This window comes from Oryx dammah, unplaced genomic scaffold (genome assembly GCF_014754425.2).
Source record: "Oryx dammah isolate SB20612 unplaced genomic scaffold, SCBI_Odam_1.1 HiC_scaffold_26, whole genome shotgun sequence".
Classification (NCBI taxonomy): domain Eukaryota; kingdom Metazoa; phylum Chordata; class Mammalia; order Artiodactyla; family Bovidae; genus Oryx; species Oryx dammah.
Window position 1 is genome coordinate 59,341,068 of NW_024070210.1, and position 26,351 is coordinate 59,367,418.

The window sequence follows — 26,351 nt, forward strand, 5'->3', positions numbered from 1 at the left end:
TAGTTTCTCCATATTACCTGAAAAGAAAGTTTGAATGAACCACTAAAATCTCCATTCAGTGGTTGCAGTCTTGAAGATAGATTCTGCAGCAGATCAGATCAATACTCTGAAAACATTGTGAACAACTCTGGGCTCTCACTGAGTGTGCATGACAGATAATATACCACTGGGAAAATCTTGGTGCAGTTTATATAAAGAAATTGGTGATACAGAATTTGACTCAGAATCAGATATGGTTAAGGATAAATAAAACTGAAAGACTCATTGTAGCAGCTGGAAGAGCCTGGAAAAATTAATTCCTCTAAGGAGGAGAATTATTTCCAGATTATAGAGGTTTTCTTATTTAGTATTATTTCTATTATCTGTTAGACAATTTGTATACGTATTCAGTATCAAATTTAGGCACTGAATTGAGAAAGGTTTTATTTTATTTTTCTTTAAGACTATTAGATGTTTGCCAGGAAAGGCTAATTGTGAGTTATCCATCAATATAAACAGTAAAAAAAATTCAGCCAAAGATCAAATTTATTGGACAATCTGTTGTTTAGTTGCTAAGTCACGTTCAACTCTTAGACCCTATGGACTATAGCCTGCCAGCTTCTCTGTCCATGGGATTTCCCAGGCAAGAATACTGAAGTGGGTTGCCGTGCCCTCCTCCAGGGGATCTTCCCGACCCAGGGATCAAGCCTGAGTCTTCTGCATTGGCAGGTGGATTCTTTACCACTGAACCACCAGGGAAGCCTCATTGGAGAGCCTGTCCTCAGCAGTTTTTAAGTATATTGTCTTGATTTTTTTACAATTCTGTCCCAGGGTCTAATGGCTATTGATTGTCCTTATACTGGCATCGTGGACTATCGGCAGGTGGCTTTGTCATTTGCCAAGGATTTTCAAGAAGCAGGTGGCTCTATTTTGACCAGTTTTGAAGTAGAAGATATTGAAATGGCTAGAGAAAGTCCTTCAAGAAGTAAAGATGGTAAGCTGTCTTTATCTTTTCTGTTGAATACTTGAATTGACTTTAAAGAAATTTGGGACTGTTTCTGTCTAGGGTAGCATGATAAGAGGGTCACCAGTAGGGCACAGAGCTGGAGGCAGGTGCAGAAGTGAAATTAGCTCCCAAAGACTTTCCTATCCAATAGGTTAGACTCAGAATCCCCTGGGGATGCTTGTTAAAAATGCAGATTTTAGCATCCTCCCAGGGACAGGGGAGCCTGGTGGCCTGCCGTCTATGGGGTCACATAGAGTCAGACACTACTGAAGCGACTTAGCAGCAGCAGCAGTCTTACTGAATCAGACTGTCTGGGGATAGGACATGACTCAGCCATTCTGAACCCCCCACCCCCAGTTCCCCCACTGTAGCCTGTACTTAGAGTTTATTTTGTTTTGCTTTGGGGGCACAGATTTTTTTTTTTTAACCAAATTAATTAGTTGTTAAGCCTTAAATCTGTTGTTTGGAAATTTGAAGGGAAAAAGAAGTAGTGCTCAGTTCATTCTTTCTTGACAAGCCTTTAAGGAGATCTGGGCTATCTGAAGCAATCATTTTCCCAGTGTTCTTCTAAATTCTAAGATGATGAGCAAAATTGTTAAATAGTTGAGATTGTTAGGTAGATAGCATAATCAATCAAATTTATGATGTAAGTAAGTAAATCATATTCTTTACCTGCTATCCATATGCATTATAGGTCTTTAAGATCACATGTATCTGATTGGGAACAAATTTTAGAAATAGTTTATCATTGGAAATTTTGTGTTGTAACAACTCTTGCTTCTCTATACAACCTAGAATCTGCAAAAGGATTCAGATAACGAACACTTGAATGACAAATGTCATAGCATTCTTCCATAGCATTCTGTCATAGCATTCTGGAAAAATATATGCTGATTTGTGATGGGCCATTTTGTAGCATGTTTTCTAGGATTGTGGGTCACAGAAAAGCTGCGCCTTCTAATGTTGGAGCTGAGGTGGGGAATGGTTTACAGATTAAATGAATTACAATAAAATATGCTAAAAAAAACATGCCAGAGTTTTATATATTGTCAGATATTAACTAGTTTAATCTCGTTACTTGGTAAAAAGAAAACTTTAGAATGAAAAGTAGGAGCCAGTCATGGTTAGGATGGAGATAATCCTTGAAATTTATGACTAGAATAATATTGCATTTAATGTAGGCCTTCTTTTGCTAAAAATAAATTTTTCACTGTTTTTTTTTTTCAGGGATGAAATATCCAATTGTTATAAGGAACACAAAGGTAAAGATTCTTTTTTTAAAAAAATCTTTATTTATGTATTTGGCTGTGCCAGGTCTTAGTTGTGTCATGCAGGATCTTGTAGTTGCAGCTTGCAGGCTCTTGGGATTGTTAGTTGTGGTATGTGGGATCTAGTTCTACCACCAAGGATCAAACCTGAGCCCCTTGCATTGGAAGCACAGAGTCTTAACCACTGGTTCACCAGGGTAGTCCCAAGATTCTTAAGTAAACTACTTTCATCTACTTTATTTACTGTCATCTTCTTCCTTAAAAAGTTGAATTAAACCGTAGTGCTGTATTTTATGTCATTGAATGAAATTTGCCTACTGTAAAAGTTATTCTGAGAAAAATCCTTTGGGAACAATGTAACAACTTTCATTCTAAGAAGGGTTTCAACTTGGAAATGTCTTCATCAAGTGATTGTGCCAGCAAAGGATAGGATTATAAGCATTTGGAGTAGTGAAAAATGATAGATGTTTTATTGTTTCTGCCTACTTATCTACATGAACTTATTATTAAGTCTCTACTAATTATAAGACTTTGGGGACAGGGAGCAGGCCATGCAGGGAGAGATAGGCTGCTTTTCTTCATCTTCTCATGGTCTAAAACAAGAATTATTGAATAGCATAGAAGTATTGCGTTAGCTGTTTGTTCACTGAACGATCAGAGTTCAGTCAGTCAGGAGAGTAGAGTCATCGATGGTATATTGTAGGAATTAGGCCTTACACGGTTTTGAAAGTATTTAGGGAGGTGAAAATTCAGAAGGGGAGTTGGTAGATCAGGAGGCATCTCCAGCCGGTTTCTGAGAAGCCAAGTGTGTCCAGCTGGTAAAGTTGGAATGCAAGCAGGAAGCTTTGTCTAGACCCAAGTGGTGGCTGGGGCAGTGCTTGGCCAGTAGGATAGGTGGTCAGGAGGTAAGCTGAAGGTGGAGCTGTAATTTATCAATACTTGGCAGTGGGTGTTTGGGCCAGAGGTGACCTTCAGAGAATAGTGTGGTTCTGCTGTACCTCTGCCTCCCAGATCATATGCAGTTCCTGTTTTGTCAGCTTTAAGTTAGAAGCATGTAAGGAAGCATCAATCCCAGCATCACCAAAGTGACACCGTAAATCCCCTGCAGTCCCTCCCTTTTCAACTTGGCATGCACTCACACCCCTTATAACTACATTTATGAAACAGAGTAGAACACTTATGCTTCCATCCACAAGGTGCAACTGTCTTTCATACACCTGAAGACAAGCTTTCTCTCCAAAAAGGATATGAAGTCTACTTTTATTGATCGTGAATGTTCATTTCTTTTCTGTCTGAGTCACTCTCCCACTTTGATACCCTGCAATATAAATCCTGAGATAAAAGGTTAACCACTATTTAAGCATCTTAAGTCTCAACTGGAGGTAATTTTTCTTCCTAGGAGACGTGTGGCATCGTCTGGAATCCTTTTCCTCATCACACCTAGTAGAAGCGGAAGAGGAGGGGCACTGCTACTGGCATTTAGTGGGTAGAGGCCAGGAAATCTGCTAAGCATTCTACAATATGAGAGACAGGTCCCCACGGCAAAGGGGCATCTGGTCCCACATGTCAATAATGCTGAAGTTGAGAAACCCCGTGTTAGATGATGGGGAAGTGGCAGAAATGGGTGTGCTAGTTGTCTAGGGCTTCCATAACATAGTACTACACACTGGGTGGCTTAAGCAGCAGAAATTTATTTTTCCACATCTCTAGAGGCTAGAAATGTAGGTCTGGGTGCCATCAGAGTTGGCTTCTGGTGTGATCTCTCTTCTCGGCCTGTGGCTGGCTGCCTTTGTCCTTAAGTAGCCTTTTCTGTATGCCTGCACACATGCAGAGAGAGAGTGGGAGAGAGCAGTCTCTTTTCCCTATAAGAACACCAGTCCTATGAGATTAGGGTTCCACTTTACAGACCTTATTTAATCTTAATTATCTCCTTAAAGGTCCTATCTCCAAATAGAGTCTCATTGGGCATTAGGACTTCAGCCTATAAATCTGAGGAAGACACAGTTCACGCTAGTAACAGTGGGCATAAAGAAAGAGTTGGGTAATTTATAAGCAATTATATTTTATTTTAGAATAAGAAAGAAATACCCCTTGCTGCTACTACACTCCTCATTTCTGTCACCAGTCATGTGGTCATAGCTGGTATTTATGATTTCCTTCTTCCACTACTCATTCCATAGGCCCTTTGCCCTTGGCAAGCATCTCAGCTGGTAATGGTTCCTAGTTTGTTGGGGTAACTCAAACTTCCATTCCTAAAGTGTCTGTGCGCTTAGCAGCCCTGCTTGTTTGGGTTGTGGGTTCCATTTTTGGGTTCCGTTAACTTTTATAATAACACATGGGGAAACTAAAACATATCCCAGGAGAGCTACATCCCAGACATACTTCTCTTTATCGTCTCTGAGCCCTCTATGTGGTAGCAACTCAGCGTTTCCTTGAGAGAATCAGTTATCCTGCCCAGAACAGTTAATTCCTTCTGCCTATTGATTCACTGCCAGGAGGAGCCCAAAGTGACCAGGTATGACAGTATCAATTTCTGACTTAATGGAACCATTGCTTATTTTCTAATGGAAGCATTTTTTCCCTTGGAAACCAAGACCCCTAGACCATCAGAGTCAAAAATTGTAGGGCTAGGAAGCAAACATTTCGTAAGCAGTTTATTATAATAGTAAGGAGCTACTCCCATTTTCTACCTCTTGATTTCCAGACCTGTGAATCCTGGCTGTGGAAGAAACAACACCTTGTATTAGTCACTGGTTTAGAGCATGTAGAGAATCCCGGAAGACATTGCCCCAAGCCTATAGGTGTTGCCAGCCAGCTAGTGCTGTTGCTGTATCTTCAAAAGCTCATTCTACTTTTTGTCACCCAGTAGCTTCAGGATTGTGAGGTAAATGGTAAAATTAGTGCATTCCACAAGCATGAACCTATTGTTATGCTTCATTTCCTGGAAAATAAGCTCGCTGATCAGAAGTAATACTTTTGAGTAAAATGCCATTAATAGTGAATAAAGCATCCTGTAAGTTCACAGATGGTGGTTTCCATAGAAGCATTGCAGGTGAGGAAGATGAATTTCTATCCAGAGCAAGTGTCTACTCCAGTGAGGACTAAGTGCTGCCTTTGGTTTTTGATTGAAGTGGTCCAGGGACCATGTCGGTGGCTATGTTGATCTCTGCTGTTGGCCGATTGAGCATTCACCTGTGGCTGTAAATAGATCAGCCTTGGTGAATAAGTCCATGTTGTTAAACCCATGCATTACCTCCTTGCTGCCATAACCATTTAGTTCATGAAGCCACTAGGTGTGGACGGGGTGCCTGGGGACAAAGGCTAGCTAACATCCACAGGGCAGGTCATCTTGTCTACTGATTATTAAAATTTTCCTCTTCCATGATCACTCTTCAGTGAGCATTCATAGAGAACCCAAATATCTTTTTTATCTGAACCTGTTTTAAGAGATCCATTCACATACCTTTTCTCCAGAGCTCCTTTTTCTGACCATCCAGCAAATAGTCATTGCACATGAAACAGTATAGATCCATACTTCTAGCCATCTCTCCTTCTAGATAAGATAAATAACCAGGTATGACATTCTGTGTTCTGTTCCCTTGGGAAGATTGCCCTTTACTACAGACCTTCAGGGCCACTCCCAAGTGGGGCGCTGGTGCTGTAGCTCTTCTTTTCAAGTGATGTCAGAATGTTGTGCAGAACCATTTGTCAAGCTGGCCTGTATTTTTTTCTTCCTTGGTCAGCTGATCACTTTCCATGGGGCCGAGGGAGCAGGTCCAGAGGGAGGAGATGATTTAGCAGTGGAGGTCATGGGCATTTGAGCCCACTTGCCTCCACAACTTATGTGTGCCTGCAGGACCTATACATCTCTGATCTTGTATATTCCACTTCCTCTTGATGACAGAGTGCTGTGTACACACCCAGTTTTGTGGCCTGGTGAGTAAGACAATACCCAGTTCATAATGGGTAGTTCAAATGGTAACTCGGTGACCTGTGGTCAAGTGTTGAATCAAAGGCAGAAGCCCTCTCTCAAAAGCAGGCTAATTACCTTCAGAGGATGGTGTAACTTTCCTCCAAAATCCTAAAGTTCTGTGCTGTGATTCCTCCTATAGGGGCCTTCCTTAAAACATGATCAGCCACAAACTTGAATTACTGTCAGAGCTGCTGGATCATGTGGCCCAAATGGCAGAACAGCCAGGGTGTTCATTCAAAAAAGGATTAAGAAGCAGAATGGTCAGCAGTGGTGGGAAGTGCAGGCCTGGTGGGGAGTGAATGCTGTAAAACTGAGGTCTCCAGTGATTTTAGAAAAGAGATATTAAAAAGAAAATAAGTATATAAAATCATTATAGTTATTCTCTGCCTGGAGATTTCTATCACTTCTGGAATTTCTATGAAGGACTTGATCCTGAGAAGTCAACCAGTTCCCTTTTCTGCAAACGTTGGGCTTTGATCAGTGGGTCTTTATGAAACATAAAATGAACAAAAAATCAGCAAGCCTGATTTTAACCTTCACTGGAGATTTTACTGTGGCCTTCTTGAGTTCCAGACCATTATTTCTGCAGATAATAAAATTCATTTCCATGTTGGGTATTTCAGGGAGTCTCCTGATGAACCAACCTCCTGTATATGTTGGTATGTGAAAGTGAAAGTGAAGTCGTTCAGTCGTGTCCGACTCTTTGTGACCCCATGGTGTGTAGCCTGTCAGGCTCCTCCGTCCATGGGATTTTCCAGGCAAGAGTGCTGGAGTGGATTGCCATTTCCTTCTCCAGGGGGTCTTCCCAACCCAGGAATCGAACCCAGGTCTCCCACATTGCAGGCAGACGCATTACCATCTGAGACACCAGGGAAGCCCTGCAAAGAAAAATTGTATAATTGATCAAAATGGAGATAACGTGTTTGCTGCCATCAGATTTTTTTTTTTTTTGATTAAAAAACAGATAAGAAAACTGGTCTCTTGAAAAACATAGATGAAAAATGCACAGAAGCAGCCAGAGCACTGGGTTTACTCTTTGGAACAGAGAACCATGAAGATGAAATATAAAGATAAGAAAGTCATGACAAAGAATTTTCATGAGGCAGGCTTGGTTGTCCCAGTAGGGGAAAATGATGCTGGGTATGGTGAGCTCCCTGAAACAGATGCCAGCTTCAAGGGAATTTGCAAGACAATTGTTGAAGCACTCTCATTCAAGAAATGATGACCTTCGTGCAGTTTGCTAATGATGAATGTGATTATAGAATGAAGCGTAAGTGGGATGGACTGCCCGTGTTATGGTTCAGACTGTTTTCATAAAGCTGCTGGCCAGCTTTCACCTCTTGCATATACTCTATGGACAAGAAGTGTCTTTGCAGAAATTACAAAATATAGAAGATTGTCTGGCAAACAGGAGTAAAGAGAACACAGACCAACTTGTTGCATGAGTGAGAAATGGCTTTCTTGATGTATAATATTTTAAAGCATTAATGTTAAACCTGTGAATTTTGTTTTCAAGAAGTGCATAAAACGAACTGTTAGAAACATTTACTTAAAACTTTTATAAAGCTAAAAGAAGAGAAGGATTAAAAGTCTATTTCCACCCCTGCCCTAAGGAACTAAGGAACTAAAGTGTGGCATCATGTGAACCAAGATACACAGGGGCCTGTGGGAAACCAGGGGATATGTATTTCATTCAGCTTCTATAGTTGTTACTTTTATTTTGGCATTTTCCTCTAGTATAATTAAATAATATAACTTAAAATTTTAAATATAATTTTAATATATTTAAAAATTATAAAATATAAAATTTTGAGTCAGTTTATCAAGTTGAATATCTATCATTTATAACAAGCTAAAAGAAATGAATTTTTTAAATAAACTTTTGAGGAGAGGAGTTGCAAACTAAAGATTTATAGGTTGAATATGGGGGAAAGGTCTGTTTCACTTGAATGTGTGAAAGTGTTAGTTGCATCTGACTCTTTGCCATCCCATGGATTTAGCCCCCAGGTGCCTCTGTCCATGGAATTCTCCAGGCAAGAATACTAGAGTGGGTTGCTATTTCCTCCTCCAGGGAATCTTCCCGACCCAGGGATCAAACCTTGGTCTCCTGCATTGCAGGAAGATTCTTTACTGTCTAAGCCACCAGGGAAGCTTATGAAATACCAATAATGATGAATAGTGTATTTTTTAAAAGACTTTTATGGTTGAACTAATAAGTCAATGTAAATTAAAAATTTCCATTTTGGGTGTGAAATTAATGTTACTAAATTATTTAATAATTTTTTTTCCTTTGAAATTGTTCCTCTAGTTTTTAAAAGAACTTCTAAGTTATTGCATTCTGGTACCATTCTACAGATTCTTTTATCTTTACATTTCTCATAGGCTTATCTTCATTTTATGTTCTAAGAACAAAAGAATTGCTGACTTTTCAAGTAGTAACTAGTAGATTAATGTCATGTGAAAATTTTTTTGTACTTCTGGTATATAGTTCTAGATGAACAGAAAAGATATTAACCTGCTTAGAAGAGGCATTTTTATTTTTGTTGACATAGTCCTTGGACTTCAAGGGTCTTAAAACTTTCATGAGTTTAGTCTAGCTAATTTGAATTAACTGCAAAGAAGCTTCATCTGATTTTTGTCCGAAGTGTGCTTTTATAACTGTTGAAAAGAGGCTTATCTTGGTAGCTGGGCAAAAATAGGATGAACACAGATATAGGATAAGGATAAATCAGTAAAGCCTAGAAAGAAAGAGAACACTGAGGCAGATGAGAACCTCAGGGCTTCAGAAACAGGTCCTCTCGTAAGGAAATCTAGGAACATGAGATTACCTGGAGCGAGAAGGTATTAGTTGTTTCCTCTGTAAGAAATAAAGCAATAGAAATGGAGTATGGTAGGGAATTAGGGTTAAATGAAATCATTTAGGAAATTGAGTCACAAATTGGCTAACCCTATCAGAGTAAAGCAAAAAATATGCAGATGATAATCACAAATAAAATTTATGAGAAAACACAGCCTAAGATTAGTAGTCTCCTAGTTAGTAAAGCAAACCTTGACCATAGTGTGCATTCTCAGTAAATGTGGGTTGAATGACTGAGTTTTGAAAAGTAGCCTCACTTTGCAAAGTAGATACTGATCAAAAGGGAGACCTTGGTTGCTGGGTAGATTACAGTTGGAATTGAGCAAGGGTTGAGTGTGAAGCAACCTGTGAGTAACAGGATAATTGCCCCTAGATAAGACAGGAGAAGCTATTTGAAATACAGAGGAGTCCAAATGGGTTGAGGCCACCTAAATGAAGGTGGCTTCTTCCTGCAATAAGTAGTGAAGAAGTTCCACGGTAGGTCTTTGTAAAAAAGAGCTGTCTGTATGTGGCTTGTTAGGTATCCTCGCTAGGTCAACCACTATAACTCTAAAGTACAAAATTTGAGGTGATATCTTCTTGTGTGCCACTGCTCTAAGTTTCTACCTTCCAACTAAATGCTGAAGAACTTCTTTTGCTGATACTTGTATTTAATCTCATCTTTTAAAAAGAATAAAAAGATGGGAATTCCCTGGCAGTCCAGTGGTTAGGACATTTTCACTGCAGGGGCCTGGGTTCAATACCTGGTGAGGGAACTAAGATTCTGCAAGCTGTGTGATGCAGCCATAAATGAATGAATGAATGATCCGTATCTATGCCTTTATTGTCTTTGCTATCACCTATTCTTTCTGCTTCCCAGAAGTCACTGTTCTTTTCTCTTGCCCTAGGGAGAGGAGGTTCGATGTCAGTATGTTGTGACATGTGCAGGACTTTACTCAGACCGTATTTCCGAGTTGAGTGGCTGCAATCCCAATCCTCGAATTGTACCATTCCGGGGAGATTACCTAGTCTTGAAGCCAGAAAAGCGCTATCTTGTAAAAGGAAATATTTATCCGGTAGGTAATGATACATCTGGCTTCCCAGATGGCTCAGTGGTAGGGAATCCACCTGCCAATGCAGGAGACGAGGATTTGATCCCTGAGTCGGGATGATCCCCTGGAGGAGGAAATGGCAGCTTGCTCCAGTATTCTTGCTGGGGAAATCCCATGGGCAGAGGAGCCTGATGGGTAACAGTTCATAGCGTCACAAAGAATCGGACACGGCTGAGCGACTGAGCACACACACATGCCATGATACCTCTGCTTTCTCAAGATGCTTGTGGCAAAAAGGGAATGAAACAAAAACTTTTCCCAGGGTTAGACGCAAGAGATATTTTAAAGGGTTTTTTAGTTCAAGCATTCCACCTGCTTCTCTGGGTTAAATCCCTACATCTTTGTTCTGATATCATGGCTACCCATATAGTCCATGGAATTTCTCCAGGCCAGAACACTGGAGTGGGTAAGCTTTCCCTTCTCCAGGGGATCTTTCTAACCTAGGCATCAAACCCAGGTCTCCTACATTGCAGGCAGATTCTTTACCAGCTGAGCCACAGGGAAGCCCTAAATTGTCAGTACTTGCTCACAAGTACTGGAAAGCTTGAGTGTACACAGGAAGAACAGTGATGAAAGAACCTGATTCTCCCGCCTCTCTCTGGAAGGAGTATTCCTAAGAGAACTTTTCCTTACAACAAGCCCAGATGCCAGCCTTCTTTCTTAGTTCACTTATCTGTAAGTGCAAGAAAGGGGATGTGGCCACTCTGTAGTTTCATGGTGTAGAAGACATAGGCATTTAAATGAAAAGCTCATTCTTCTGTCTGGACCTACTGGGTTGAACTATGAGTATTCAGCTATTCAGTGTTTTTTACCTTGCCAAAACTTCCATTATCTCTTCCAACCTGTTACATTCCCACTTGACAAAAGCCTGTGTTATGAAGGTGGGTTTTTTTCTGGTGCTCTGATTTTGCTTGTCAGCTGTGTAGATTCCTAGTTGGGGACGGTAGGAGTGGGGAATAACCTAAAGTAGGACAGTTTTTTTCTTTACCCAGAAAGAGGAATAGATGGGACAGTGTGCCTCATGGTCATGGCATCAGGTTTCCTGTGTGGCCTTTCTAGGCAGAAGCACATATGTAGAAAATTATTATCTGAGCACAGATCACAAGTAAATGCATGGGAAGAAGGTGTTTTATATTACCAGTTCAATGTTTGTGTGTATAATCAAATGCAGTATGAAATGGGGCTCTGTTTGCTCTGTTAAATCTGTAGGTCCCCGATAGCCGATTTCCTTTCCTAGGAGTTCACTTCACACCAAGGATGGATGGCAATATTTGGCTAGGGCCAAATGCAGTTCTTGCCTTTAAACGAGAGGGCTACAGACCCTTTGACTTCAGTGCCAGAGATATTATGGATATAATCATCAAGAGGTAACTTCATTTCCTTAAAAAATGATTTTAAGTGCTTATACTTTTAATATGGGAAATTTTTTCTTTCTTGATATTAGGTTTCTTTGGATAAATCTTCATATTTGTGATTGGTATATTGGTTTTTTAAAAAAATTAATCTGAATTAAGAGCTTTGTGAAATAAGCATAACATTTTAACTACTTCAAGAAAATTCTGATGAGCCAGGGTGATGTTTTGGTTAAAAAAGAGCCAAGAGTGATCCTCCATCTGACAATCCAAATCTTGTTTTGCTAACCTTTAGTTGAGTTTGAAAAGAAAGTTTCTCTCAAAATCAATAGATGGTTTACTTTGATAAGATCATTTCAGGGTAGTGACCATGATTTTGAAAACCTCTGGAGAAACTGCTGATAAGCAAGGTTGTTTCCTTTTCTGGAAAATTAGCAATACTGCTACATTGATATGAAGTGCAGATCATTTACTGTGGTAAGAAATAACCCACTGAAGTATTTTGTCCTTTTAGTAGTGTTGCGCTCTAGACGGTTTCACATCATCAAAATCACTAGAAAGCTTTCAGAGCTCTACTTGCGTTTCACCCTGCACAGATTCTGAAACCAGTTTAGGGTGGGGCTTCCCAGCTGTGTGCTTGTAAAAATACATATGAGCACAGGCTCCCCAGAGTTGCATTTGAGAATCACTACTAGCGTATCTGACCTCTGGCTGACTAAAGAGAAGTAGGGTAAATGTCCCACATGTTTAATACCCAAATTAAAAAATCTGTAAATGCCTTTTAGGTGTGTTTTAAGAGCAAGTAACATTGCATTAGAAAGCCCTGGTTTGGGCAGGCTTTATAGAATCCTAGTTTGAAACCAGCACCCCCTGGGAATTTGAATTTGAAAGGTGTTTACTTCTGGAATTTGGAAGGTATTCCTTCCATGAAGTTTCCTTTTAACGTAGGCCAAAAGTTGATTTTCTTTTTAATACGTGGTGTTTTGGACTTCGCCTAGATTTCTGTGGTTCCACCCTCCTCCCCACCCCACCCCCAACCTGAATCTAATAGTTGTAGAGATGTTTTACAGTAATAAAGAATTCTTTCTCATAAAGATTTTATTTGCTTTGCTTTCAGTGGCTTGATTAAACTGGTGTTCCAGAATTTCTCCTATGGAGTTAATGAAATATACAAAGCATGTTTTCTCAGTGCAACAGTGAAGCACCTTCAAAAGTTTATCCCTGAAATTACTATCAGTGATATACTTAGGTAAGGAAAAGCTATAAGGTTTGTAAATGCATTCATGACCTATGTGAACTTGGGAGGTGGGTCTGACTTTGTGATTCTAAGCACCCATGCAGTTAGTGTGTGCCCTGAATTTTTGCATGATTGTCTACAATGCGGGAGACCCGGGTTTGATCCCTGGGTTGGGAAGATCCCCTGGAGAAGGAAATGGCAATCCACTCCAGGACTATTGCCTAGAAATTCCCATGGACAGAGGAGCCTGGTAGGTACAGGCCACCGGGTCGCAAAGAGTTGGACATGCCTGAGCAACTTCACTTTCTTTCTTTCTTTCACTTTTCTCTTTCTTAACAAGTTGCTCATTCCCCTTGCATTTTGGGTGTTACGGCATCACTCCCTTTAGTGCTTGAACTAGGTCTGTTTATGCTTGTCTAGAGAGACTAGCACTAAGCTGTACTTCATTGCAGTTATATTATGATGCCATCTTCACCCTTGTGTCTAGCTATCACTCATAATAAAACATCTCACCTGAAAGTTTTTTAATCTCCCTGGCCACTTGTGATTCCAAAGCCTTCTGACTTCAGTTCTGTGCAAGATCATTGATCACCATGTTACCTAATTAGGTAATAAGCATGTTAAAACATTATACTTTAATTGATTCTTAAAGCCTTTTAGAAACATAACTCATACCTGCTGTCTTACCTTGCTTCCTCTACCTATTTTGCTGTTTCTTGGGTCCTATTGCACTCAAGGACTATTTGCAGAACAGGAGTGGGAAATAGTACGGTGGCAATCAGTTTAAGTCCTTGCTACAGGGGTGTGGGACAAAGGAAGGACTATTTAAAATTTTTTAGTTTTCTTATTTGTCCTAAATACCACATAAGCCTGTTTCCTTTGTGGTGGTATTTTTAGAGTGCTCACCTTTTTTCCTGAACCGGCCATTTGTTAGGCCTAATCAACCATGGTCTTTGAGGCTCCCTCTTCCCTGAACCGATCCCTCCATGAATCTCTAGAGCACCATGTCTGTCTCCTCAGTAACAGCGGCGGGACTCGCCTGGTGTAAAATGTCAGCAGCTCGACTCTGTATCTAGGAGGACAGCAATGATCACGTCAGCTGTCTCCCTCAGGGTAGCGTCCTGGTCTAAATCTGACTTATGTGTCATTCCTAGACCAGGCTCTTTGAATGCTTAGAACTATTAAACCGAGCAAATGTTTTTACTCTTATCTTTCTCACCCCTCTACTCACCTTCTGAAATGGAAGGGATAAAAATAGCTGGGCTTTATGTTCTTTCACTCACCTATAAATGAAGGCTTTTATGTTTTCAGTGGTCTTTTTTAGCAGTCTTGTTATGTTTTGTATCTGAAAATAGATGGGTCAAATCAAGTGTCTTTTACTGTTGTTAATATTCCTTGGAAAATACAACCGATGGGTGTAGTGAATTCTATACATAAATAGTTGGAATGAATTCAATACCTAGATTTGATTACCACACTTTTGTAGAAGTCTGAGGAAAACACTTTAGACCAGTGGATTTCATAGAGTAGAACTGAGCTTGGAGCTTGTGAGTTTTGGTGAATACTCTTGTCTCTGGGAGGAAGGGAGTGGATTTCAGTTACAAGTCTCATTACCAGTAGAAAACACACAGCAGTGTAGACTGGTGCATTTGGGGACAAGTTCAACTCAATCACATATGAGTTTCTTTCTGAAGAAAGAGAAGCTGAACATATTCAGCAATTCCATTTGACTCCTGTAGCTATGAAATGCAAGAAATTATCAGTAATGAAAAGAAAATTGTAGAAGATATGTTTGATACCATTTATATGTTTATGACATATTGTATATGGATTTCACATGTAAAAATAAAAACAAACATGGGAGTGATAAATACCTAATTGAAGAGAAAAGTTAACTCTAGGGAAAGAAGAGAATGGGATCCAGAGAGTTTGACAGGATGCTCCTGCCATATCTATAATGCTTTATTTCTTAAGCTGTTTGATTAAAAGATTGGTGGTCATTATGTTATTCTCCACACCTTACATGCTTAGAATCTTAAATAATAATCATCATCATAATAAATGATATAATTAGGTTTTCCCACATTTTGAAGCCCAGTTCAGTTCAGTCGCTCAGTCATGTCCGACTCTGTGACCCCATGAATTGCAGCACTCCAGGCCTCCCTGTCCATCACCAACTCCTGGAGTTCACTCAGACTCACATCCATCAAGTCGGTGATGCCATCCAGCCATCTCATCCTCTGTCATCCCCTTCTCCTCCTGCCCCCAATCCCACCCAGCATCAGAGTCTTTTCCAATGAGTCAACTCTTCGCATGAGGTGGCCAAAGTACTGGAGTTTCAGCTTTAGCATCAGTTCTTCCAAAGAACATCCAGGACCGATCTTTAGAATAGACTGGTTGGATCTCCTTGCAGTCCAAGGGACTCTCAAGAGTCTTCTCCAACACCACAGTTCAAAAGCATCAATTCTTCGGTTCTCAGCTTTCTTCACAGTCCAACTCTCACATCCATACATAACTACTGGAAAAACCATAGCCTTGACTAGACGGACCTTTGTTGGCAAAGTAATGTCTGTGCTTTTGAATATACTATCTAGGTTGGTCATAACTTTCCTTCCAAGGAGTAAGCGTCTTTTAATTTCATGGCTGCAATCACCATCTGCAGCCCAAGTCCTGCTTATCTTGCAACCCATGTGACACCATAAATGATCTATCATTAATATTGAGGTGGAAGCATATAAGGCAGTTCTGGATAGTAAAAAAGAACCAAAGCAGCACTTTTAGTGGGATTTTTAGCTCAAGATGGTGTCCTTTAGTTGCAGTAGCCTCCAAAGGGGATACAGCTTGACTTCTCATTGCCTAGCCAGAGCATCTTGGTCAGTAACTTACTGGTGAACATTAGACTGAAATATAAAGTGATAGCCTGTCAAATATATGCATTAGGTATATAAACTTCTCATTATTAAATGATGATCTCTAAGATTTGTAATTTAAGCTTTAAAGCCCTTTAATTTGTTCTGTGATTAATTTTGATGTGGTAATCTAACTAGTTTGTATGTGTTAGCATTGTAAGGACATAAAACATGAAAACATATTTGCCAAGATCCCCTCTTTTTTCCATTCTTCATTTTGAAAATACCTTCTTGGGAGGTATTTTTCAGGCAAGTAAATTTTCAGGCAGGATGTTTTCATCATAAGTGATAGCTAAAGACTACATAATATCATTGTGAAATGCAGGGGTAAAAGCCAGAAATTCTGTAATAAAGGTGATCAGACCCTTTTGCAAAAAATGGTTTCTCATTCTTGGTACCATTGACATTTGGGCCAGATAACTCTTACTGTGGGGGGACTGTCCAATTCATTGTAGGATGTTTAGCAGCATCCCAGGCCTCTACCTACTAGATGCCAGCAGTACTTCCCTGGTATGACAACCGAAATGTCTCCAGACGTTGCCAGATGTCCTCTAGGGGGCAAAATCTCCCCTGATTGAGCACTAGTCTAGAGAATGTGGTAGCCTTCACATTACAAAACACTATGAGAGTCTGGAGAAAATATAATAAAAAACACTTTGAAATATTTATTGCTGAGAGTACAAGGAAATAAGGGCATCCCAGAGATGAAAACAAAGAGGAAATTGAAAACCCAAGAATTAAGAGGAATGCTAATGCTGACCTGGAAGGATAGGGAGCATTTTCTGATTTTGATGTCAATCTAACTTGAGTTTCGTTTTTAATTGATATATGATTCACTTACAATAAAATATGCAGATCTTAAGTGCTCAATGAACTTTGGAATTATATAAACTCATATCTACCACCCAAATCAAGATACATAGGACTTATATTTTAATTGCCATTCAAGCGCTGGAAAGAAAGCCTTGGGTCCGTAAAAGGTGAAAAGTTGGAAATGAGATCCCTTTGTAAAGCCAGGGACTCTGAAAGGGCTATACTCTCAGTGAGAAGGAAGTCTAGAAAAAAAAATCTGTAAAAATCTAGAACCCTGGGCCTGCACTCACAAACACTTGAAGTTTCAATTTGTACCACCATTTTGATCTAGGAAATGTAAGCTAAGTGTAGATCCAGTCTAGTTTGGATCTTGCTTCAAACTAATACTTTTCCCTCTCACTCTCTCACTTTAAACAGATTAGAATGAGTGAAAATCAGGGTTATTTGACCACAAGCTGAATATTGTTGATAGTAAGCAATTAGTTCAGTCACTTAGTTGTGTCCGACTCTTTGCGACCCCATGGACTGCAGCATGCCATGCTTCCCTGTTCATTACCAACTCCCAGAGCTCTCTCAAACTCACGTCCATCTTGGCGGTGATGCCATCTATTCATCTCATCCTCTGTCATCCCCTTCTTCTCCTGCCTTCAATCTTTCCCAGCATCAGGGTCTTTTCACATGAGTCAGTTCTTCCCATCAGGTGGCCAAAGTATTGGAGTTTCAGCTTCAGCATCAGTCCTTCCAGTGAATATTCAGGACTGACTGGTTGGATCTCCTTGCAGTCCAAGGGACTCTCAAGAGTATTCTCCAACACCATAGTTCAAAAGCATCAATTTTCTTCAGTGCTCAGCTTTCTTTATAGTCCAGCTTTCACACCCATACACGTTCAGTTCAGTTCAGTCACTCAGTCGTGTCCTACTCTGCGACCCCATGACTGCAGCACACCAGGCCTCCCTGTCCATCACCAATTCCTGGAGCCCACTCAAACTCATGTCCATTGAGTCAGTGATGCCATCCAACCATCTCATCCTCTGTCGGCCCCTTCTCCTCCTGCCTTCAATCTTGCCCAGCATCAGGGTATTTTCAAATGAGTCGGTTCTTTGCATCAGGTGGCCAAAGTATTGGAGTTTCAGCTTCAGCATCAGTCCTTCCAATGAATATTCAGGACTGATTTTCTTTAGGATGGACTGTTGGATCTCCTTGCTGTCCAAGGGACTCTTAAGAGTTTTCTCCAACACCACAATTCAAAAGCATCAATTCTTCGGTGCTCAGCTTTCTTTATAGTCCAACTCTCACATCCATACATGACTACTGGAAAAACCATAGCTTTGACTAGACGGACCTTTGTTGGCAAAGTAATGTCTCTGCTTTTTAATATGATGTCTAGGTTGGTCATAGCTAGTCTTCCAAGGAGTAAGCGTCTTTTAATTTCATGGCTGCGGTCACCATCTGCAGTGATTTTGGGGCCCAAGAAAATAAAGTCACTCACTGTTTCCATTGTTTCCCCATCTATTTACCATGAAGTGATGGGACTGGATACCATGATCTTAGTTTTTTGAATGTTGAGTTTTAAGCCAGCTTTTTCACTCTCCTTTTTCACTTTTATCAAGAAGCAATTAGTAGTTTTGTCTTACTATTAGGAATCCTTTTAAGATAAATATACATTGAAGCAGGATGATATGCACTCTAGGGTTTGTTTTAAAATAATCCAGTGGAGAGAGGTAGACAGAGAGTGGGGTACAGATGAAACAAAATTGCCTGTGTGTTGGTTATTGAAACTGGGTAATACATACATGGGAGTTCACTATACTGTCCATTTTACTTTTGTACATGTTTAAGATTTCCCATTAAAAAAAAAAGGGTGTTCCCAGAATGGTAATGTGAAGCTTCTGATAAAATGGGAGTTCATTATACTGTTCATTTTATTTATATTAATATATATCAATGTATTTATTTATACTGATAAAAGCAAATATAAGTCAGTATATTTATTTTTACCAATAAAAAAAATATAAAACCTTCTGTAGAGGGACATAACTTCAACGCAGCCCCCACACTATTCCCCCAGATAAAATCCTGCTGAATAGGAACTCACCAGCAAAGTTACAAAGCACCATAGTGAGAGTAAGCAGATAGAATAAATACTAGAATTAGACCCTAACAATTTAGGGTAATAGTAATATTAGAAACCATAAAGTAAGTATATGCCAGTGAATTAAAAAAGCAAATGAAGTAAACTGAAAAAAGAATAATAATATAAAAAATACCCTAGGCAAAGTTAGAAACCAAATAATCAGAATTTCTAGGAATGAAAAATATAGTTCTTAAATTTTAAAACTCAAATGATTAAGTTAGACAGCTGCTTAGACCTCCCATAAGAGAAAATTAGTTAATTGGAAGGTAAATCTAAAAAATTGAGAGAACAGTGTTGCAAGCTAAAAATGCATCGTGTGCAAATTAGAAAATGAACTTATGGTTGCTGGAGAGTGGGGGAGGGATAGTTGGGGAGTTTGGGAAGGTCATGTACACACTGCTATAATCAAAATGGATAACCAACAACTAGAAACTTAAAAAAAACATTAAACGCTTTATTTAATGGATTCATAGAACTCCTTCACCCTCATTACAGAGTACTCATGTTATTTAAGTCCTCACAAAACATTTACATGTCCTTTTGTTGCAGCCCAGTTTGGTTGAATATTAATAATAAAAATACCCTATACCCTTCCATCGAGTTTGGAAATTAAGATGGAATGGTTGACTTGCCCTGTATCACCACTCCCAGTTTAAAAATGCTCATGTGAACTTCTATTTTTAGGTTAGCAGTAGATCCCATGGTAAGTTTTATAAAATACTAAACTGGCCAAAAATGTTAGTGGGCTTCCCTGGTGGCTCAGTGGTAGAGAATCAGCCTGTTAATGAAGGAGACATGGGTTCAATCCCTGGGTCAGGAAGATCTCCTGGAGAAGGAAATGGCCACCCACTCCAGGATTCTTGCCTGGTAGATCCCATGGACACAAGAGCCTGGTGGGCTATCATCCATGGGGTTGCAAAAGAGTCTGACACAACTTAGCAACTAAGCAACAAAGATGCCAGTAGTCGCCTGTTGTAGCTGTTTTCTAGCCCACAGCATTATGCCTGCCACAGAATAATAAAGCAATAAATGCAACACTTCTCAGAAGAATGAATGCCATTAGTTACAGATTCACCTGTTGTTTCTAGACATACTTAAGGGTCTAAGGCTTACATTCGTATTAAATTTAGTTACAAATAGGGCAAAATATGTTGCTAGAAATAACATTAAATAGTTAAATATAGCTAACTTTGCAAATATTATATTTGCTGAATCATTTGTTCTTTCAGCTATTAAAATAGAAGTAAAAGTTAAACAATTAAAATTTCCTAGAGAGCAGCTGCTTGTATGCTCAGTCATGTCGGACTGTGACCCCATGGACTATGGCCCACCAGGCTCCCCCTGTCCATGGGATTCTCCAGGCAAGCATACTGGAGTGGATTGCCATTTCTTCCTCCAGGGCATCTTCCCAACCCAGGGATCGAACCTGTGTCTCCTGAATTGGTAGGTGGAGTCTTTGCGCCACCTGGGAAGCCTCTGTTGAATACTTCCTATGTACGCAAATCTAGACACCAGGGCAGAAATAGGAGTGTTGTGCAAGATTCAATTCTGGCCTATATGGAATCATGCAAAGAAAAACCCTGGAGTTTCATTAAGTGCTGAATAGGGAACATGAACACATGAAGAATTTGATAATTTAAACATTTCATATGAAATAGTTACTTTAGTTCAACCTACATTAAGTTCCTTAAAAAAACTTTATCTTATATATTGTTTTTTACAGTTTGAATTATAGATTTTGAATACTTGGGCAGGAATGTAGGGGATGTTGATAAAATAGTTGATGTTTGTAAGAGGAATAAATAAGTATAGACACATTTTAACTAGTTAATTAACATTAACTTCTCTTTGCTTAGAAGGAGTAAGGAGAATATAATAACTAAACCTTCATGGAGAGGAGAGCTTTTTGAACACTCACCATCAGTAGCTGGTCATGCCACAGTGTGTCCCCTCATTTGGCCTTCTGTGGGATAAAAGGAGAGGGACCGGAAAACTCATAGAGATGCTCACAACAGCAACAGGAGTGTTATCCAAGAAAAGAGAGAGGAGAGATGCTGTTTTGATGAGTTGAGAGAATTTATAAACACAGAATATACCTAAATGGACCATATCCTGGCCAATAGGCTGTATGTATCCTTACCCTAAGAAAATTCAGCTTCCATCCCATTCTGTCTTTTTGTGTTGTAGTGATGTATCTGATTCTTACCTGGAAATCTTTACAGCTCAGAAATCTCCTGTCCAGATTCCTTGAAGGCTTCAGTATTACAAATTACTTACTTTTATTATAGAATTTTTCACCCTCATTGTTGTAATTCTTACTTATCTCTCTACAAATGAACTTTTTAGCTGTGTAACTTCAGGCAAGTTACTTAATCTCTCTATTTTCTTTGCTGTTAAATGTAAACTATATCAGCTTCTTAGAGCTGTGAGGATTAAATGAGAGAATTTAATGGATGGATGGATTAAACAGTATGCTTGCATGGATTAAACACTTGGAAAAAAAAAAAAACAAAAAAAGCTATTATTATCATGATCTTTCCTTAGTTAGTCTGAGGTCTTAGAGGGTAGTACTCTCATATTGTTCTTTGTATCTTCCTCATGTGCTTATCTGCGTTGGCCCAGAATCATTCAAAATTGTTTAATATTGTTGCCTGATTTCTTGAGTCTAGGCAACTGTTTTCAACTGGGTTTTCTTACATGGTTTCAGTGGAGGTACTTTTGGACTCCAAAAATATTTTATTCAGGTTTTATCTGTAACTTTTTTAAAAAACTAAAAAGAAAAAAAATCTAACTTGTAAACTCAAGTGTTATAACGCAGAACTTTTAGTATTAAAGGGTCTTACTGTACTAGGCAAGGTCGCCAAGTCTTGTCCGACTCTTTCAACTCCATGGACTGTAGCCTGCTAGGCTCCTCTGTCCATGGGATTTTACAGGCAAGAATGCTGGAGTGGGTTGCCATTTCCTTCTCCAGGTCATTTCTCTTTGATTGAAGGTTATCCTGATATTAAAGGCTAAACTGTTAAAAATAAAAACAAACTACAAAACAAGAATTTGCTGCCATTCACAAATATTTTTCTCCATAAATTTTAATAGTATTCAACCAAAACAAAATACAAAAATACATAGAAATTTGTAGCAGCTGTAGGAATGTAGCTGACACATATAATTCTTGCTTTGCTTTGTATCAATCAGAAGAGCCTTATATTCTAACAACTGATTTTATAATAAATTCATTTTGTAAATTCAAATAAAAATACATCTACACTAATTAAGTATGGGTTTATCTGCTACTTTTGTAAAGAACCCATTTGTGTATTTTAGGCTAAGGATGTATGTTTGACAGGCTACAACTGACAGCCTTTGACTGACTACAAACCCGTTTGGTTTTCACATAATTGTACACTTAAAAGAGTAAAGACTTTATCGCTTTAAGAATACTTTGAAACCACTGACACATATATGAAGTGTCCTATCTCTCCTAGTCAGATGACTGCCACTCTTGCTTTTGCAGAGGCCCCGCTGGAGTAAGAGCCCAAGCCCTGGATAGGGATGGGAATCTCATAGAAGATTTTGTGTTTGATGGAGGCATTGGGGATATTGGAAATCGCATTCTTCATGTGAGGAATGCACCTTCCCCTGCTGCCACTTCTTCCCTTGCAATTTCTGGAATGATTGCAGATGAAGTGCAACAAAGATTTAAATTGTGATCTCCACGTTCAGCAACAAGAATTTACTAACTGCATTCTTTAAGAAAATTGGTTTAAAATGTCATTTTTAGGTATACCATTTAGATAACCACTGAATTTTTAAAACTAGGTAACATGGAAATAATATATTTTCTAAGTCTGTGCTCTTTAAAAAGGTACAATTGTATCTTTCTTTCTGACTTTGTTAATGATCTGTCCTCATGAGATTTGGCTTTTTTGGAATTTCTGGGAACTGTAGCATGAAAAGTGATTATTCCCTTAACTTTTTGGCTTTATAATATCTAAGCTTCTTTTGTCTTGCCTAGACAAGAAAATATATTGTAGATTGCAAACCTCCTTTTAATTTCAAAGAGTCATTAAAAAGCTCACATTATTTAGAGCAACAGTAATTGGGAATTTTAAATTATTGATTAAAAATACATGAAATTTCACATTTTGAAGGAATTTGAGTAAGATTGTATCTAATCTATATTTGTAAAAAATAACTTTGCAAAAGAAATTCTAAGTATTTATTCTTCTCAGTTTCTTACAATTGACTTGATTTGGGTCCTCCACAAATCTTACCAACAGTCCACTGTGAACGTTTTGTTTATTCTTCAGTCTTCTGTGGTCGAAAACCCAGAAGAACTTAGAGTCCTGACACGGACATGCAGAACTTTGTAATTTAAAATAGTAGTTACCTCTTATATCTCTAGTCTTCAGCTATACCAAGGTTCTCAAATGTTGACCCAGATCACTAATGAGTCATGCATACTTGACTTTTCTGGAACCCTATAAACCTTTATGAGGATATTTCTTCATTTTAAGGAAGTACCTAATTTTGAGGCATTCACTTTTGTAAACCGCAAAAGTGCCTTACAATCATGTGTATTTCATGAGTATTTTTAATTGTTGCGCAGTGCCATATTGTCTACTGTGTACTATATATTATATGTGTGTGTGGTATCTATTGAAATGATTCTTATAGTTCAGAATGTTAGAAATATAAATGGAAATGTAGTAGAATATAAGGAATCTTTTATTACAGAACCATCAGTTAGGTGAGAAATTTTCATCCATTCCCTCACATATATTCTCTCTGGATTAATATTCTAGTCTTAATTTTTTCTTTCCACTCATCTCTAAAACTGTGTGATGGATGAGTTAGAAAAATGAGCATTTTGGTGGATAGGAAAACTTATCTGTTTTTTTCCTTTTCACTTCAAGACAATGATTACATTGATTGAGCTACCTCATTAATTAATTTGAATGGCTACACATCGTCAGCTCATGTTCCAGAATAGCACATCCAGGTAAATTGATTAGGCGGTTATTTAACACTTGGGATGAGCGTACATACTGAAAGCAGTTGGAAAGTATTCACAGAGGAAACAAGCCCTAATGATTCTTTATAACAACTGGTTCCTCCAAGAAATGTAACACACAGGGTATTTTCTGTTGCATTACAAGACTATTTGGAGATGGAAAATATTCAGTTCTCTATTTTATTGACAGTAAGATTGTATATACACTAAGCTGTGAAAGATTGAAATTATAAAAATAACTATCCTAATTAAAGCAGTGCTCATTCCATTTGGATCTTTACTATGTTTCCAAAAAATTGTGAAAAAACTATTGAAAGTGTTTTGAATGTGTAGATTATTCTATTTGTAAAACATTTTGTATTTGTCAATAGAGTCTTGTTGTGGAATAATGCTATAATATTTTAAAGGTTTTTGTATTTCTAAGACAGAAATGTATGTTAATATTTAAAATATTTTAATGAGCGTTGGTTTTGTGAACATAACTTTTAGTTTCATAAAACTCTTGATTCAATACTTGCCTGGCAGGGGAGACACCTACATGAAGGTGGTTTTTCCAGTGTACAGATCATCTGTTGTACTCCGGATATGCTGACCCTTGCCATTTCCCCAAATGTGGGAAACTTTGCTGCATAATTTGTGGTAGTGGGGGACTGTGTTCACTTTTTCCCCTGTTTTTTTTTTTTTTTTTCTGTTTTAATGATAGAGATCCCTCAATGACATTTTCTAGGGGTCCAGTGGTTTGTGTTTATCTAATACTGAAGATAACCTTTAGTGCATCATCCATTTAACATGGGTACTGAATGGTGGTGAATATGACACAGGACATGGAGAAATAAAATTTTTTTTAAAATTCTGATTCATATAAACTTTATGTTTGAACCATGAACTATTGTAGGATTTAGATAGTCAATAAAAAAAAGAAAAAGCTTGTCCTTGTGTATAACATAAAAATGAGGTAGAGTAGTTTGTATTTGGGGTAAAAAGTGGAGTACTTTCCTACCATGCTGTGCTGTGCTAAGTTGCTTCAGTCGAGTACAAAAATGGCTTTCCATTTGGTACTGGTGGCAATATCAAGCTGACATCAGTATCATCTTCATACACAAGAGTCCCAGGGAACATTATAGTGCTTTCTCCATGGGGAAGGGGGCAATAAATAAATCATCTTGGGATTTTATACTAAAGTATTGTTCCTCTTGAGAAGACATTTTTGGTATGCTATCTCTTACAGGGGATTGAGGTTCTGGTCATGAGACCCCCATAGTGGTTATAGGGCAAATGATCTGTCTTGAGTGCCTGCTCCAACTTCTTTCCAGCAGGTGGACTGTAAGAAGACCAGAGTTAGCTCTAGCAATGGACCATGAAAGTGAGTGACTAGTACCTTTATTGTTTCTTGTGGCATAGCTTTGGTTTGCTACTGGCAGTTCTTGTAGCTTTAAATAAATTGAAGAAGTAGAAGAGAGTAAATGGGAGAAATGTTGAGTAAGCCCTTCTTGAAAATGTTTTTCAGTGGGAGAATATTAGTGGTAAAATTTTTACTGCCTTTTAAAATTTAAGATGTTAAAATTTGAGTTGTCAAATGACTGGGTCATTCAAGTTATTGCATTAAAACCATTCTAAATTCTAGAAAGACAAGTAAAATTACAATGAAGTGTCACCTCACAGCTGCTAGAATGGCCACCATCAAAAAGTCTGCAAATAATAAATTTTGGAAACAGTATGGAGAAATAGGAGCTCTCCTACACTGTTGGTGAGGATGTAAATTGTTGCAGCCACTATGGAGAACAGTATGGTTCCTTAAAAAATTAAAAATAGAGCTACCATATGGCCCAGAAATCCTACTCCTGGGTATATATCAAAAAAAAAAACATAACTTGAAAATTACATGCATCCCAATGTTCACTGCAACACTGTTTACAATAGCCAAGACATGGAAGCAACCTAAATATCTGTCAGCAGAAAGATGGATAAAGATGTGGTATATATACACAAGGGAATATTACTCAGCTATAAAAAAAGAATGAACTAATACCATTTGTAGCAACATGGATGGACTTAGAGATTATTACACTAAGTGAACCAAGTCAGACAAAAAGACAAATACCATCACTTTTATGTGGAATCCAAAAGGGGAAAAAAAGACACAAAGAACTTATTTCCAAAACGGAAACAGACAGACACAGAAAACAAACTTATGGTTACTAAAGGGGAAAGGAGGAGTGAGGCTAGTGATAAATTAGGAGGCTGTGATTAATATATACATAGTACTACGTATAAGATAGATAACCTACAAAGACCTACTGTATAGCATAAGCAGCTATACTCATGTAATAACTTATAAGGGGAAAGGATCTGAAAAAATATATACACACACACGTGTGTGTGTATAACTAAATTGCCATGTTGCACAGCTGAAACTTACATGATATTGTAAATTAACTATTAAAAAATTTTACATAAAGTAAATTCTAAAACCAAGTAAAAGTACTATCAAGTTATTATGATAGTATATTAATTTTAACTCAAATTTATGATAAAGTTTTTGTTACATATCCACAGGTTCTCCCTCTTATGGTATTAGTCTTTAAAACTTCTATTTTTTAACACTTGAAGGAGGTATTTCTAGTGAGGTTGGAATTATTCATTTAAAAAAAGAAGCTTTTAATTAATGTTTTGAATAAGTACAACATTCATATAGTTGAAAATTCAAGTCATAAACAGGGA

At 38.4% G+C, this 26,351-nt stretch overlaps 1 protein-coding gene and 1 non-coding gene across 3 annotated transcripts in view; both read left to right on the forward strand.

Annotated features, from left to right (window-relative positions):
• The window catches only part of L2HGDH (L-2-hydroxyglutarate dehydrogenase), a 50,504-nt gene extending 26,408 nt beyond the window's left edge, over positions 1–24,096 (forward strand). Inside the window, exons 5-10 of one of the 2 annotated variants that reach the window (XM_040226791.1) lie at positions 811–973; positions 2,213–2,247; positions 9,971–10,138; positions 11,384–11,541; positions 12,644–12,775; positions 22,131–24,096. In XM_040226791.1, coding sequence (XP_040082725.1) covers positions 811–973; positions 2,213–2,247; positions 9,971–10,138; positions 11,384–11,541; positions 12,644–12,775; positions 22,131–22,326 — 852 coding nt within the window. In that variant the 3' untranslated portion in view covers positions 22,327–24,096. Of the gene's footprint in view, positions 1–810; positions 974–2,212; positions 2,248–9,970; positions 10,139–11,383; positions 11,542–12,643; positions 12,776–20,475; positions 21,892–22,130 lie in introns of those variants that run through there. The other variant, XM_040226792.1, reaches the window with a different exon arrangement.
• Positions 24,097–24,140: 44 nt separating this feature from the next.
• LOC120853802 lies at positions 24,141–24,301 on the forward strand. Its single transcript, XR_005718857.1, has one exon. It is a non-coding gene; the product is annotated as a U1 spliceosomal RNA (small nuclear RNA).
• The last annotated feature ends 2,050 nt before the right edge of the window (positions 24,302–26,351 follow it).